Source organism: Carettochelys insculpta, chromosome 9, assembly GCF_033958435.1.
Source record: "Carettochelys insculpta isolate YL-2023 chromosome 9, ASM3395843v1, whole genome shotgun sequence".
Lineage (NCBI taxonomy): Eukaryota > Metazoa > Chordata > Testudines > Carettochelyidae > Carettochelys > Carettochelys insculpta.
Window position 1 is genome coordinate 50,828,254 of NC_134145.1, and position 15,594 is coordinate 50,843,847.

Here is a 15,594-nt window from a genome sequence, read left to right on the forward strand (position 1 = left end):
CACTCACTTTGGAGAGATGTTCTGTTCTATAGGAGATAAATATTGCACCATAGGCCTTCGTCAATACTAGCAAAAATTAGCACTCCCCTGACAAACGTACAGCTGTACTGCTGCTAGCAACAATGCAAACACTGGGCTAGCCAGAGTGGGCATGTTATCACTGAGCAAGTGTTCCATGATCTGAGGGTGTGTGTGTATGGAGGCAGGGGGTGGGGGGGGGATCTCCTAGGCCCGATAGAAGTAGCAGACTCAGAGCAGTGCTGTTGCTATAAATGAGGGTACTAATTTTTCCAAGTACATACTCATCAGACCTAATAGAAAAATGCTTCTGCTGCCTGTCTCTTTCAGCCCCAGTAAGTAAAGGGATGATCCGTTTTAAAAAAATGGAAACACAGATGGGTTGTTCTTTTCTAACTCAGGGTTATCACTTTAAAAAAAAGGGCACCCCTGAGAGGGAGTGTATCTGCATCAGTATTTACCAACTCATTGTATTAATGTAGTACGTTAATACAATGTAATTTGATAAATACTGATCCACTGCCTCCTAGGAGTGCCTTTTTTGTTAAGTTAAATATGGTAACACTACACTAACAGGCAAATCTCCCTGCGAGATTTCTGCGGCCATGCCCAGCAATAGATGTTGCCTACTCATTGTTCCAGTTGGGCTGGTGGGAGATGGATCCCTTTCCCTTTTGTGTGTTTTACTTCTCCACTAATTTTTAAGCTTGATTTGGTCTTTTGAACTTTGGAAGGCTTTTCTTTGCCCTCAGTAAGGGTGCATGCCTGTCTTTTGTTTCGAGGACCCTGCCAGTCTTATCCAGAGCAAGGAACTAAGATCCTACGTGTAATGGAAGGATGATTGTAGCATACCACGCATTCCCAAAATGCTATCCCCAGTCTATCCACTCCTGGGCAGTGTTATGTAGCTAAATATTTCTGTGTACTTGGAGTAGACATAAGACCTTAGGAAGCAGAAATAATGAATATTGACAGACAGAACTCTTATATCAAAATAATTTATTATTAAAAAAAGAACTTCACTGAAGTTTTGCTGTCTTCAAGACAGAATTTGTGACGTTCATGGTATAAATGGGCATGTTCAACACTGCCTTCGTCTATATAACATATTATTATACAGCTCCTGTTTGCTATGGGCCAATTTCTGCCCTGACTCTCATGTGATGCAAGCTCATGGACAGAATCTGACCCTATATATTTACTCAGCATCTTCTGCTCCAAAAGAGACATAATGTGTCCCTCTATTTCTTTGCATTATACAGCAACAGTGTCTAGTGTCACATGGAAGACTGACGCATCTATTTGCAGCTGGGAAATCTTTACACAGCTGAACCAGTATTCAGAAATGAGGGAGTGTAGATAACACACCACCAGTTGTTATTTTAGGGGGAAAAAATGCAATTAGTTATTTAAAGCTGGTCCACCCTCCCAGGAATATTTGATTACACTGCACTGCCTCTAAGCTCATTTACTCGTAAAAGAGGCAGATCTGATCTGACCAAGTATAACCATGCTTCCAGCGTGACATAAGGCGTCTGACAATACACAGCGCTTTGATAATGCATGGAAATATCTTCTCTGCATCGTTCAGTGATGCATCACCCCTGGATGCTAGCCAGCAGCTTTCCTGGCTCCAGCTTGTCGACTTCTAACAAGATCACTGTTGTGTACCACAACTCTAAGCCATCATAAGGAATATTTCTGTCCAGTTTTTCCCCACTGCATCTGGGCAAACCTTCTGTACATTCAGGATTTCAGTCTTTCAGGTTATGGAACTGCCAGGATACCTGGCTTTCTTCCTTAGCAGGTGAAATACAGTTCTCCACTTCACTGCCTTTCAGAGTTCATGTTCCTCGAGCCTCACCAGTAATCTGGGACTTTTTACACAGTTCCTGATAGAATTCTGACTCCAAAAATCGCGGATATGCATTATTCTCCATCAAGCTGTAGACCCTCTTCTGTGCAGCATTGAAGCACGTGTGTGTAGGTTCTTTGATATTCTGGGCAATTGTGTTCTTGGTGTGAAAGTCTATGTTTATCTGAAATAGAATGTGGGAATGTATTACTGAGTGTTCAAGCTGAGCAAATACCATGGACAAGCAAGAGAAGGGATTTCATAACATGAAGAGCCTGGCAGAGCAGCCTTGAGATAAAGTGCCCAGTGAAGTTATCAAAAGCTGCCTTCATAAAGTTGCAAGATCAGCTCTCTAGTTTTGTAATGAGGAACATTTCTTATAATAAACAAGTAGTTCTCTACCTAATATTTTCTTTATTCGTTTAGGTGCTAATTACCTTTCACAGCCAAGACCCACTGCGTCAGACTGAAGCTCTGTCTCATAAATACATTTCAGAGAGGTAGTCGTGTTAGTCTGTATCTTCCAGAACAACAAGAAGTCCTGTGGCACCTTATAGACTAACAGATATTTCAGAGCACAAGCTTTCATGGGGAAAGACCCGCTTCATCAGATGCCCACGAAAGCTTATGCTCCACAATATCTGTTAGTTGATAAATAAATTTGTTAGTCTTTAAGGTGCTAAAAGGACTGTTTCTTTTTCTGTGAAGCTACAAAACTAACACTGCTACCCCTCTGAGACTAATAGTATTGCACTGGAGGGCAACAGAAAAGACTCAATTGTTGACAATCTTATTTCACTGCTGAGTCTCTTTAGATACTTTGTAAACTTCAATGACTTTTGATGACGTACCTGGGCTGAGGATCTGACTCACACTCTCTTTGAAAACCCTAATGGCCCAATTTCCCAACATGGAAAGCGGGATGAATAAATTATGGAACCAAGGTAATATCTGAATGTTAATAATCAGCACTCAGGGGCTTAAATGCAGTTTGGGCAAGAAAAGGTCAAAACCTGAGCACACAATGTACACAGAGGATGGGATTTCCTCAAAGTGGTGCTTAAATCTGAGGGCTCAGAACTAACTAAGATGTGCTAGACAGCTTTTTACCTCTTTGGGAGCTTCTTTTTCAATGAAGTCATTGTATATCTTTTTAGCCTTGGATGTCAGCTTCTGAGGTGACTTGATTTTCTTGAAGTCCTCACAGGCCAACCAGAAATCAATGTTCTCCTCACAGAACTCTGATTTCAGAAAAGCTCGAAAAGCTGCAACACCACCTGGAGAGCAAGAAAAGGGAGAAATGTTTTAACTGAAAGTATACCAGGAGTCTTGTATTTAGTCCTTCATATCTTTCCCTACCAAAAAATTTATCTTAGGGGTCCTGTTTTTGTTTTTTGGTTTTTTTTTTTTAAAAAAAAAAAAAAAGAAAGAAAGAGAGTGTCAGGACACTTTAAATTGACTATGCATGTACACAAAGAATATACTAGGCTCTAACAGTTTGCCAAATTTCCTTTTTTAAAAACAAACTGAAGCTACAATTGAAGGAAAAATGCGAAAAATGAAAACCATATAAAATCAGCACACTGCCTTTTCAACATCCTGCTATGTTTAGGACAAAAAAACCCAAATCCTCTCATACATGCATTTTCTCTCCAGATCTGAGTTCTAGTATTTTAACCTTTAGACTAGAGTAAATATTTACAACAGAGCTATAAATCTCTGAAAGACATCTGCAATGGAAAGAGTGACTCAAAGTTCATTATCCGTGAATGCTGAGATATATCTATTTAACAATAAAATATTTGGTTCAGCAGGTAAGTGGATTTCTTTGCAGAATGCTTGTAAAACAGAGGAGTCAGCTCTGTCTCACTCCACTGCAGGATCAAGATTGCACTGGCTAAATGTGTACATTTTAGAAGCACTGGAAGAAGGTAGCCTTTCTTGCTACAAATACCTACAAATAGCATAATACATTTATCTTTTACATTTGCTACTCCTTTCAGATTGACTTACATTTATTAGCTAGAAGTTCGTCGAAACCTTCTGACCACAGCTGGGCTTCTTCAGGGGATGGTCTATATACAAGGATGGAGTATATTAGTTAGATTGCACAGTGCATACTTCTATTCCCTTGCATGTTAAAATACCTGAGACCCATCTGAGTGAAAGCTGAATATTTACCTGATGTAAGCCTGTTGCTTTCCTTTTTTGTTGGACTTTGTTTTTGCAGAGGTGGAAGAGTTTTGCAAGAAATAACTCAACCTTGTTTTCCAATCTTTAATCCTAAAAGAGAGGGAGGAAAAGGAAGAAATACGTTAAAATGACAGTTAAGTGAAACTATCCTTCCAGCTTTGCTTATTTTGACTAGAGATGGGAATGAACCTGCAGTCCAGAAAGAATGCAAAATTCTCCTTCAAGTTGATGGTAATTGTGCCTCCTTAATTATGGGATCAAACCCCAAATCTTTAAAGCTCTATCTCAAAAACCTAGGACTCAATTCTTCCACTTCAGGCTACAGCAGTTCTCAGTGCACAGGCTGGGGCACTTGTGATCCCACAGTAACTGGAAAGTGACTAATTTTAAGTAAGATGTCTGCAACAGTTTCACAAGCAGAGGTGTGCCGCTGTAACTAAGGAACAGGCTACACAGACCTAGGGTCCAATCCTGCTGTGTGTCCTCAACGGAAGCTGTCTGTCCTCAATTAAAGTTTTATCTGACCGAAAACTATGGGAGGCTCGGATATTTAGAGGCCCCTCCTGAGTAGTGCATCCCCATATGTTTGGAGACTTTAATCTTTTCCTGCCTGATTTTTGGAATTGCCCAAAAACTGACTCCCAATAAGCAAACTAGTATGGAGACCCCCCCAGTGAAGAGCCACATGGTGAAATCTCAAGACTAGATAAGATTAAATGTCACAGAAGCTTCTGCACAAAATCCTCTCCATTAGCCTCTGTGTGAAACCGGGAATTGATGATGAAATCTGCCTCTTGCGTTTCAAATACCCTGTCTTACCCTGGCAATGCAAACCAAATAAAGGAAAATAATCAATATTTTGTTTTCGCTTTGGCAAGGAGCAAACCCTGTCCAATATTCAAACTGAAATGGCAGAGACATTTGAAGACACCAGTCTAATCGCATGCTTGAACAACAAATGGAGAGAAGCAGGCTTACATTTTTACCACTCAAACAGGAACAGAAATAAAGCACTTCTGCACAAGCCCTACACTGCACAGACAGTTCTATTTCTTCTCAAATGACCAGTTCAGCAAATACAGGACTTTTTGCACAGGCAGGTTTTAGCTGTGGGGATTTACTCCACTGTTAAAAAATCCTGATGCTATCAAAGACATACATTTAACCCCTTCTTGCTCTGCTCTAATCCTGCACCCAAAGTGATAGATATGTTTTAAAAACCACACTTCCTTTCTGTCAAACAGGTTAAAAAATAGTACAACCTGTATCTTCCCCCCACCCACACTCCCCGCAAGCTCCCTCGTTTGAATCCCTCTTCTGGAAGCCAGGAATGGCTCTTTCCATGCATTAAACCTGCTGTAAATAGCTCCACTCACATCGTCCTCTTCATCTTGCCTTTCGTCTCTTCGTTGGGACAGCTGCTGGGCCGTCTCTCCATTGCTCCGCAGTGGTGCTGAACAGCCAGGAAGATTGCACTTTGCATGCTGCTGCTGTGTGATCGCGGGGCCTCGCGCTGACCTGCCAGTCACTGCAGCAGCCTTCGCTCCCCACTGGAACCCGACGGCCTCCCTTTATAGAAGGAATCGGGGGCAGTCGGCCGCGCCTCCCGAGCACGCTGGTTTGCTTTGTGGGAAGCACAAGGCAAAGCGCACTTCCTTAGCGCCTCCTTAAAAGGCTCTGGCTCTGAGTACGTTGCTGACGCACTGTTCTCTCTGCTTTGGCCAGGCCCCGCTTGCAAAAAACCAGCTGGCTGCTGCAGCCGCCTGCAGTTTCCAGCTAGGAGGTGGGGGTGGGAGGGAACTTTTGGTTTGCTTTTCTTGTCTCCCCTGTGTCTGTACAGAGCGTGAGTGCCCTGCACGTTTGAATAGTCATTAGCCCTTTGTCTGTGTTCTAGCAAAACCAACCAGCAGTGCTGCAGCACTTTAAACAAACTAAATAATTGATTAGGTGATGAGCTTCGGTGGGGCGGACCCACTTCTTCAGATCTATCAGGTCTGCCCCAGGGAAGCTCATCGCCTAATAAATGATTGTCTTTCTCTCTTTCCAGTGCTATAGGACTGCTGGTTGGTTTTGCACGTTTGAAGGCAAAAGTGCAGGATCAATGACTTTGTTGGCTTCTGGCAAAGGGGCTCTTTGCCCATGAAAGCTTGCGCTCCAAATTATCTGTTAGTCCATAAAGTGCCACAGGACTTCTTGTTGTTTTTGAAGTTACAGACTGACACGGCTACCCCTCTGATTGTTGGCTTGTTAGCCCATGTGGAGAGAGAGCGAAAAAGGGGAGTGATGGTGTAAGGGGATCTAGCTTTGCTGTTTGTAAATTCAACCTTTGCCTCCTGCAGGCCTCAAAAGGAAAATACACCTCGAGTGCCTATTGTTGGGTTAATATGTTAACAATGTAACAGTGCTAAAGAGGTGGAAAAAGTACCACAAAAATTACTTGAGTAAAAGTACAGCTGCTTTGGGGCAGGTGGGGGGAAGTAAGTACAGTAGTGCCCCGAGTTATGCAAGGGTTGTGTTGCTGCACATCCTCGCATACTTGAATTCTGCATAACGCGGCAGGGGAGGGGGCAGAAAGCTGGGAACCCTGGGTTAACTCGTTAATGCGAGTTACGCACAAATTGAAACGTGCATGCCGGGGGACTACTGTACAAGTCACCCGTGTCCCTCTGGAAAACTACAGGAGTAAAAGTACACACACATGCATGCAAGTGTGTGCACGTCACATCCAGATTGTATTCAAGTATCCAGAAGCAAAGGCAGCTCCACTTTAATGCCAGTAACTCTTTGGCTATTTTTTCCATGTTGAGTGCTAACAAAATAAGGCATATTACGTGCATCACAATCTGCAAGTGGTCTGGAATTTGCCCACTAATGTTCTACCATTCATTTGAAAAATGCTGACTAAAATAAGCAATGTCTCCTCTTTCTCATCAGCTCACCCTCCAGCTGTCTGGTCAGGAGATATACCAGGATCACTGCTGAACCAGCTGCGCTCCTAACTGTATCTCTTTGGGACTAAAAGATCACAGTTCTTGTGACACATGAAGTTTTGCACTTGTAAATGTGTGTACAACCTATGTTTGTTCTTGTGTGGCTACTTGCCTGTAAGTGCTTTCGGGGATCTCAGTGGCTGGGCAAAGGAAGGGACTAATTCACCATAGCACCTAGGAAGAGTCAGGTGATAAGTTTATTTCAGTTCCACACATTAGAAATGCAGTTTTAACAGCCCATATGTTAAAACCATGTTTGTTTTTTAAGAAGCCAGTTCTTTTGAGTATGCACAGAAAGAAGGAGGAAGGATTCTAAGGTCAGATTCAGATCCCTTTACAAACGAAAGATAGGGAAAGTCTGAGTGTGCAATACACAGTAGATTTTTGACTCAGTGGTAACTCAAACTCATTTTTTCCTCCTCATAAGCGTTATAAACATATGTGTGCAAGCCATGCCAGCATAATGTGGCACTCTGTCCCCCATTAGTGGTGGCAAGGACAGCTAAAGATCAATGAGCCTGCTCCAGCCTTGGCTCACAAGCCTGGGTCTCTTAGCTTTTGCTGCAGAGGGCCAGGCTCCAGTGTTAAGACCCAGAGGTCTCAGCTGCCACTAGTGTAGGAATCAGTGGTGCACCTAGCAGACCTTCCTTCCATATACTTTCATAACTCTTTCATTTGCCAGTCAACTGTGTGAACTCCTGCTGGTGCATGCACCTGTAATTATTTATCGAGATGTCTCAACGTTAGCTAAAATCTGAACATTTATATTTGCCAGTATCTTAACCAGCAGAAGGTGTCCTGGCACAGACCAGTACTTTTTCCCCTTCTACCAACAGAGAATACAGCTCAAACTGAAAGGCTCCTGATCTATGATTATTGTATCATGCCATCTACCATCTATGATATTGTGTGTCATTAGCCCTCTAAGGTACAGACAGAGAATAGAGTACAGAATATAAACCAGGGCTGGATTAATTGTTCTGGGGACTATTAAATTTTAGGGGCCTGGTCTGATCTGGGTTGGGGCCAAAAGTGAAGGATCAGAGTGTAGGAGGGGCTGAGAGTTGAGGCAGAGGGTTAGGTGTGGGAGGAGGTGAGGGCTCTGACTAGGGGTGCTGTCTCTGGGATGGGCTTGGGAATAGTGTGCTTGGCATGCAGGAGGGGGCTCCAGGCTGGGCCCAGAGGGTTTGGAGGGTGGGAAGGGGCTTGGAGTAAGAGGTGGGGATGCAGGTTCAGTGTGGGAATGGGGACTGGGTGGGAGATAGGCTCAGGTATAGAGCAGTGTGTTTTGGGGCTGGACACTTACTTGGGGCAGCTCACCTTTAGCGCTGTGGGCCCTGGGCAGGGAGGTGAGGGGAGAAGACAGGTGGCTCTGTGTGTCACCTCGTGCTTGACTGGCTGGGATGGCAGCGGGATGGGAGCAGAACCTGCAGGCAAGGGGACTGCACAAGCAGCACTTCCTGTACCTGCAGCTCCCACCCAGAGGGGCAGGAGGATGAGGGGGGATTGGCAGCACACAGAGTGGCGTATCTCACTGCTGTGCATGCAGGGCAGGGCTTGCTAACGTGCAGAGGCTTTAGTGGCTGCAATCCAGGGCGGTGGGCTAAGGGAGCCCCCACAGAAAGATCTGCTCTTTTAGTGGTCCAGAGATCTTTTTGCAGGGTCTCCTTTAGGCCAGGGCCAGGGTGTGCAGCCCCTAGAGCTCCATTCTTAGTCTGGCCTGCTGCAAATATACATGCACGTCTCATAGAGCTGGAAGGGACCTCAGGAGGTCTTTGAGTTAAGTCCCTTGCCCTCTCCGCAGGACCAAGCTACATCCTTGACAGATTTTTTTTTTTTTTAAAAAAAGTCTATTTGTCCCAGACCCCCTAAATAGCTTCCTCAACGATTGAGCTCATCACCCTAGGTTTATAAGGCTAATGTGCTAACTACTGAGCTACATGTAACTCACTTTACCTAAAGCCTAAATAGGAGAGCAAGAAAGTATACAGAAAATATATTGTGTCGCTTCCAGTTTAACAACAAAATAGCTGTACTTTTATTTTAACACAGACTATTAGCACAATAGACTCAAACTCATGTTAGTTCACCTATCATAATCTGTTTTAATTTATTAAGGCAGAGTTTTGGTGTAATTTTAAAAATATCTCTTTAATCCTATTTCTACTTTGCATCATTCCTGAATCACTATTTGTTCTCCCTTCAGACCCCCGCAGTTTAGAGATGAAACAGGTGACATGAATTTTATTTAACAGGCACTTCTATTTATGTAGTTAATTTGGTGAGGGGAAAGCAGTTTACAATAAAAAAAACCAGTGATTCACGCAGGGATTTTCCATATACCAAACTAGAGCCAACTGCGCTGTTTGGCAGATGTCTGGGAATATCCACGATGTTCCCTGCAAACCTCATCCATGTTTGAGCAGCGCATTTTCATGAGTTGGGCAAACATCCGAAGGTTTATAAGGTGGATTTGGATAAGACCCCACACTGCTGGTGCTTAACCAAAGCTTATCTTAATCTGTTAGTGTTCACTGAGACAGCCTAGTGTAGACAAAGAAAGTTGACTACAGATACACAGTTCTAGATATGGCAGTTGCATAGCTAAAGTCAATGTATCTGCGCTTGGCCAACTTGGCTGTCTAGACGGGAAGGTCAGTGGGAGAGTTTCTCCCATCAACCTCCTTACTTCTTGCATCTTGCAAGGAATGGAGGGGTTGACTGCGACCCCTGAGAGGTCAATTTTATGTGTCTCGTACAGATGTGTGAAACTGAACCCCGGAAGATCAACCCTAACTGGGTCAATCTTCTGGGTAGTGTAGACCTGCTCTGATGTGGACTGCTCGGACCCTGGGAACAGGTTATAATTGGAGTTAGGCCTAGGGCAGTTTCAAGTCTGTTCTTGCTGTAAACAAAACTGGTTTGCCCATCCCTAATCAGTGGGCTGGGCTGACATGCAGATGACGCACCAGTCGTTCAGAATTTTGCAAGCTGCTCAAGCACCGCTCGCAGGCTGTCATCATCATCATGTGCAGGATACACAGGTACTGACCTTTGACTCTCATTTGAGGATGAAAACTTTTGAAGTCCCCTCAGCACAGCTCTCTTAGTCAGAGGCTGTCTCTGTGCTGCACTTTGGCAATCTCCCATTGACCCAGCCTCAGTCCTTGGAACTTTTGTTTTACTATAGAGATATACATATCTCACCGGACTGGTAGGGACCTCAAAAGGTCATAGAGTCTGGTCCCCTGCCCTCTTGGGAGGACCAAGCACCATCCCACTCTCATCAATGAGGCGCTAACATTTCTACTCACAATCAACCATGTCATCTAATCCTCAGAGCAGTTTTGGACAATACTGGTAGAAATGCCAGCAGCCTGTTGCACCTTGGTTACATTAGTGCACCCCCACTGTTACCACTGGTAATGGAATAACAGGAGAGTCTCATAAATACCTAATGAGATAAGGCCCAAATCAGATGAGGAGTTCCAAGATGCAAAAGTCATTCAGAACAGCTTGGTAAGGATTAGGAAACGGTACCATGTGCTTCTGTTGTCAATGTATCCTGCAAGAAAAATAAAAAGGGCTTAAAGAGACCTCAGGAGGTCGTTGAGTCCATCTCCCTGCCCAAAACAGGATCAACCCCCTACTAAATCATCCCAGCCAGGGGTTTGTCAAGCTGGGACTTAAAAACCTCTAGGGATGGAGATTCCATTAAGTGAAGAAGCATTCTCATTAAATAGCAGTATTAAAGAATTGGAAGAAAATGGATTTTATTTTTCTGTTTGTTCCAGCACCAGTCACATGTTATTCCACAGTTTAGAGTGATGGGCATTGTGCAATTGGAGTAGGAGTTTGGAGGAATTCTGGGTTCAGTTATATTTACATTCATTTTGGGGGACTCGACTTCTGATCTACTCAGTCACCATGAAAGAAATTAGTTTGTCTCAGATCAGTCTCTGTTGGATATTGTTCCCCAGAGAAACATTTTGTGCAACTCAGTGCAAACTGTTAAAAGAACAGAAATTAAAGTGAGTTCTGTATCCAAACATGTGGATGGGATATATATGGAGCAGGACCAAAAGTATGGGTTTACCCCAGGATACCCTCTGCTGGTGAAGCTATTGCTTGTGTAACCCCACAGGCACTGCAACTACTAACAAGGGAGAGTGAAGTCTCTGCTCTCAGCTAAGGCTGTAACACCCTAAATCTGGCTTCTCAAGTGGTAAGTTTTATTCTCTTTCTGAACCTATCTCCATGTTCAGTTGTCACATTGTCTGATTAAAATATGATCACACAGATCACTATTGCAACACTATTGCGTATTTGCAACAACTTTTGCACAGAGTGTGCTAAGTGAGACATTTATGAAAAGCTTATGATTAGCTGGTTATGATTATGCTATTCATATTTGTTTTTAACATGGTGAGCTTTGGCTATGTACTTGTATTTTAATTTGTTTGATTCAGGTAGCACCTGTGAAGCATTTGGCCAGCCTGTTGTTAAAGTACTATTCAAGCTCAATAGAAATACTTGACTGACAATAGGTCTTGGAAGGTACCAGTCCACATCTGATGAGCCTTTCTGTCTATATTCAGAGTAGTATGGAGCCAACAGCTTTCACTGTAAAAAAGTGAGTCATGCGTGCATATATGATTTGCCCATGTGACTCCAAATTTCATCTTGCTGCTTCAGTTTTCCATAGTAAGAACAACGGGCTTTCTTCTCCATAGCAGAGGATATAAAAGGCCCTGGAAAGTCCTCCATTTTTGTCTTCAGTCCTGCTTCTTATCTCTGGAAAATCTTTGCTACAAACTGAAGTTCTAAACAAAGGACTGAATCACCCGTCCAAGCTGTGGATGAACTCCAGAGACTTGACTTAAGACAGCATTTTATTCATCATTGCTACAAGCCTGAATCAAGACCTTCACAATTGTTGTATGGGTTTAATTGCTTTAATGTTAACTCTTTTTTTTATTTTGTGAGATTGTGTTTCATAACTTTTCAGCTGCATAAGGAATGCTGCTGGGGGGTAATACAGGAGACTGGAGTGTCTGAGAAAACTGCTTGTCTGACTTCTTGTTAGCCAGTGTGGTGAAACAAAAGTTCTCTTTTTAACTTCTTTGGCATGCCTTATGGCGGAACCCCAGGTAGCAAGTTTAAAACAAATATAGAGAAGTATTTCCTCACAAAACGCGCAGTCAATCTGTGGAACTCCTTGCCAGAGGATGTTGTGAAGACCAGGACTTTTAACAGGGTTCAAAAAAGACAAGTTCATGGTCCATCAATGGCTATTAGCAAGTGTGGGTAGGAATGGTGTCCTTAGTTTCTGATTGTCAGAAGGTGGAAATGGATGACAGGAGAGGAATCACTTGATGATTACCTGTGCTGTTCATTCGCTCTGGGATACTGGCATTGGCCGCTGTCAGATGGACCTCTAGTCTGGCCCAGTGTGGCCATTCTTGTGCTCTTGTGTTCAGTTTTGGACTGTGGCTGTTCTCTCGCTAAGCAGTTTGCTCTGAATTGATACCCTCAGGACAAAACTCCAGAGTTCACCAGTAAGCAGACTATTGTAGAGGCACCAAGTTGTGTTGTTAGAACCTGCTCTTTCCCTGATTTCTAGGTTTTCTAGGCTTGGACTGGGTGGCAAAATAGCACAGTAGTCTTAACATTTCTGTGAGTCTGAATGCTTCATCACTAATGTAACTGGTAAGTGTGTCCAAGGTGAAAATGACTTGGCATCTTAAACTTGGCGTACTCCTTCCCTTTGCAGACATTAGTATAATCTGAAAACCACCAGATAATTGTTTGATTGGTGGAGGACTGGACTGGAATACCAGCAACCAGCTTCATTTATGCAGCAGAGTGTGGAAACTTGCTGCGTGCAGTATCTCTGGGTTTCCAGGCTACACTAGTAATCATAATTTTTCTATTTAAATCTCTCCAAAACGTCAGCACATTATGGGCCACAGTCTATGCCACATATCAGAGGGGTAGCCATGTGAGTCTGCAGCTGTAAAACAATGAGAAGTCCTGTGACCTCTGACAACCTACCAGGTATTTTGGAGCAGAAGCTTTCACGGGAAAAGACCTGCTTCATCAGATGCAAAGTCTATGCCAGGGGACAGCAACCCTCGACATGTAAACCAATAGTGGCACGCAAGCCAATTTTTTTTCATTTGCTCATGGGGTGGGAGTGCAACCCCGCCCTCCTCCGCCAAGCCCTATGGGGATTAACAAAAGACCAGCTAATGCTACCAACCACCACCTAAATGGTAAAGCTCTGAAACTTTATTTGTTAATGAAGTTGTTGTAAGTAGGACTATTAGGGACTTCAGAAAGTATTGCTGGCACTCGGACCATACATAGAGGTCAAAAAGTCACATTTCTGCTCTCTTCCTCAGAAAGGTTGCTGACCGCTGGCCTATGCTCTTTTACCCAGGGTTAACTCCTGATATCTGTGGGAATTGGATTTTTGCTGACAATAGGAGTTTCATTTGAAAACAGAGGAAAAAACATTTGGCCAAGTGAGCTCTGATTCACCATTCACCATAGTATCTTTCAAATCCATGAAGAAGTGGAATTTTAGGCCAATGGCAAATTTAATTGCAAAGCAGTCTGTTGACAGAAGCTACTGTCACAAGATATCTGCCAACAAAATTTCTATTCACAGACTGTCCGGCCTCTCTCTTGCCTGAACAGCCAACTGGAAGCACAGTGGACAGGGCTGCCCAGTGACTTAGAAGCCCTGTCTGTCGACAAAGGGCCCCCTGGAGCATCCACATGGCTTTTTTTGTTGACAGATTCTGTCAAGAAGGGCATTCTGCCTCATGGGGCAGAGGCAGAAGGCTGTCAAAAAAAGTGGTGAGTTCTGTCGATGGTAGGTTGACATTTTGAGTGTGGATGTAGCCTATGAGTTTTTATGTGCTTTAGATGGCTGTTGGAAAGCTGGGACCTCTGATTAGGGCTGGTTCTCTGGGCAACACTAGGAGAAGAACATGCCCTACAGGGGTGTGTGTGGTGGGGGGAAGGATATGGAGGAGCAGTGGGACTGGAGGAAGAAGTCGGATGAAATCTTGTGGTCCAAAGTATCTGTTAGTCTATAAGGTGCCACAGGACTTCTTGTTGTTCTCAAAGATACCGACTAACATGGCTACCTCTCTGATAGTGTAGCTGAAGTTGATGTACTTAGATCTACTTATTGTGGTGCCTTCCTAGCAGTGAGGTCGGTGGCTGATGCTCCTCCATTGACTCTGCCTACTCTTCTCATTGTGGCCAAGTACCACAGTTGACAGAAGAGCTGTTGGAGATCAGTTTATTACATCTGCCAGATGTGAAAAATCGACTGACAGTGGATCAGTCAACGAGCCCTCAGCTAAGAATGGTGAGGGAGGACAGCTCAGATCTGGGGAGGGGGGCACAATTCTGGCTGGAGTCTGGCCACAATCCTATTTGGTTCATGTCAAATCTTCTCTGGACTCTGAGGCCTGACACTATGCTCTGTCTTTCACAGGTGTCTGTGGCTGGTTGTTAAGCCAGGCCATAGTGGTGTGTGCTCCACCTGAGGGTTAGGGTGGGGTGTTAAAGCTGAACCCCCCAGGTGGGTGAATAGTACAACATGAGAAAGATTGAAAACTAAGTTGGGCTAGGGCAAAGACTCATTTATTTTTATTTGTTTTGGGATTGACTTTGGACCCTGCTGCCTCACATAGAGTATTGGAGTGGGTTTAGCTTTCATAGTCACCTGATCAAAAGGCTGAACTATAAGCCACCAGAGGAGGCTTCCCTGTTGGGGAAAGTGAGGCACAGTGGCTGTGTCACAGCAGCTGTGGGTGGTTACTACGGTGACCAGATACCCCAATTTTAACAGAACGGTCCTATTATTTGTTTTTTTTTTTCTTATATAGGTACCTATTATCACCCCTCCAGCCCTGTCCCAATTATTCATACTGGCTGTTGTCACCCTAGTGGTGACCTGATGACACTGCTGAACAATAGCTAACGTTCTAACAAGGTACAAATGGTATTCTGCTGCCAATGGCACCATCTTCTGGAGGAGCAGTAAAACTACCACAGCGTTTGGCATTTTCTGTAAAAACCTGCATATTAACCTCCAAAGTCTTGACCTCATTTGAGAGCTGTTAATTATGTTCCTGCTTCCTGATTCCCCTTGTAATTTCAGGTGTGTTTCTCGGTCCTAATCCAAAGGCCACTGAAGGTAATGGGAGTCTTTCCATTGATTTCAGTGGGTTTAGGATTTGATTAGGTATCTCCTCTGTGTAGTACGACATGCGTATGACGGCTTTGAAGAGCAGTGATGTGTACTCCTCATTGATGCTCGTGAGAGGAAGAAAACAACAGCAGCAGCCACACCAACAGAACCAGGACAATTCCCTTGCCCCCGCTGTGAACACACATGCCGTTCAAAGCTTGGACTCCTCAGCCACATGCAAGTCCACAACCGATGAGCCTGTGCAAGCTCAAGACGTCATCGACGGACATGATGGACTACCTACAGGTATCTGCTCCCATGCCATT

At 43.9% G+C, this 15,594-nt stretch overlaps 1 protein-coding gene across 1 annotated transcript; it reads right to left on the reverse strand.

The window, feature by feature from the left end:
* Nucleotides 1-1,000: 1,000 nt before the first annotated feature.
* Nucleotides 1,001-5,643, reverse strand: RGS2 (regulator of G protein signaling 2). The gene is made up of 5 exons (XM_075002952.1): nucleotides 5,443-5,643; nucleotides 4,055-4,156; nucleotides 3,887-3,948; nucleotides 2,984-3,150; nucleotides 1,001-2,057 (listed from the first exon to the last, which is right to left on the reverse strand). The coding sequence occupies exons 1-5, from the start codon at nucleotides 5,547-5,549 to the stop codon at nucleotides 1,863-1,865; spliced, it is 633 nt and encodes a 210-aa protein (XP_074859053.1). The 5' UTR covers nucleotides 5,550-5,643; the 3' UTR covers nucleotides 1,001-1,862.
* Between the last annotated feature and the right edge of the window lie 9,951 nt (nucleotides 5,644-15,594).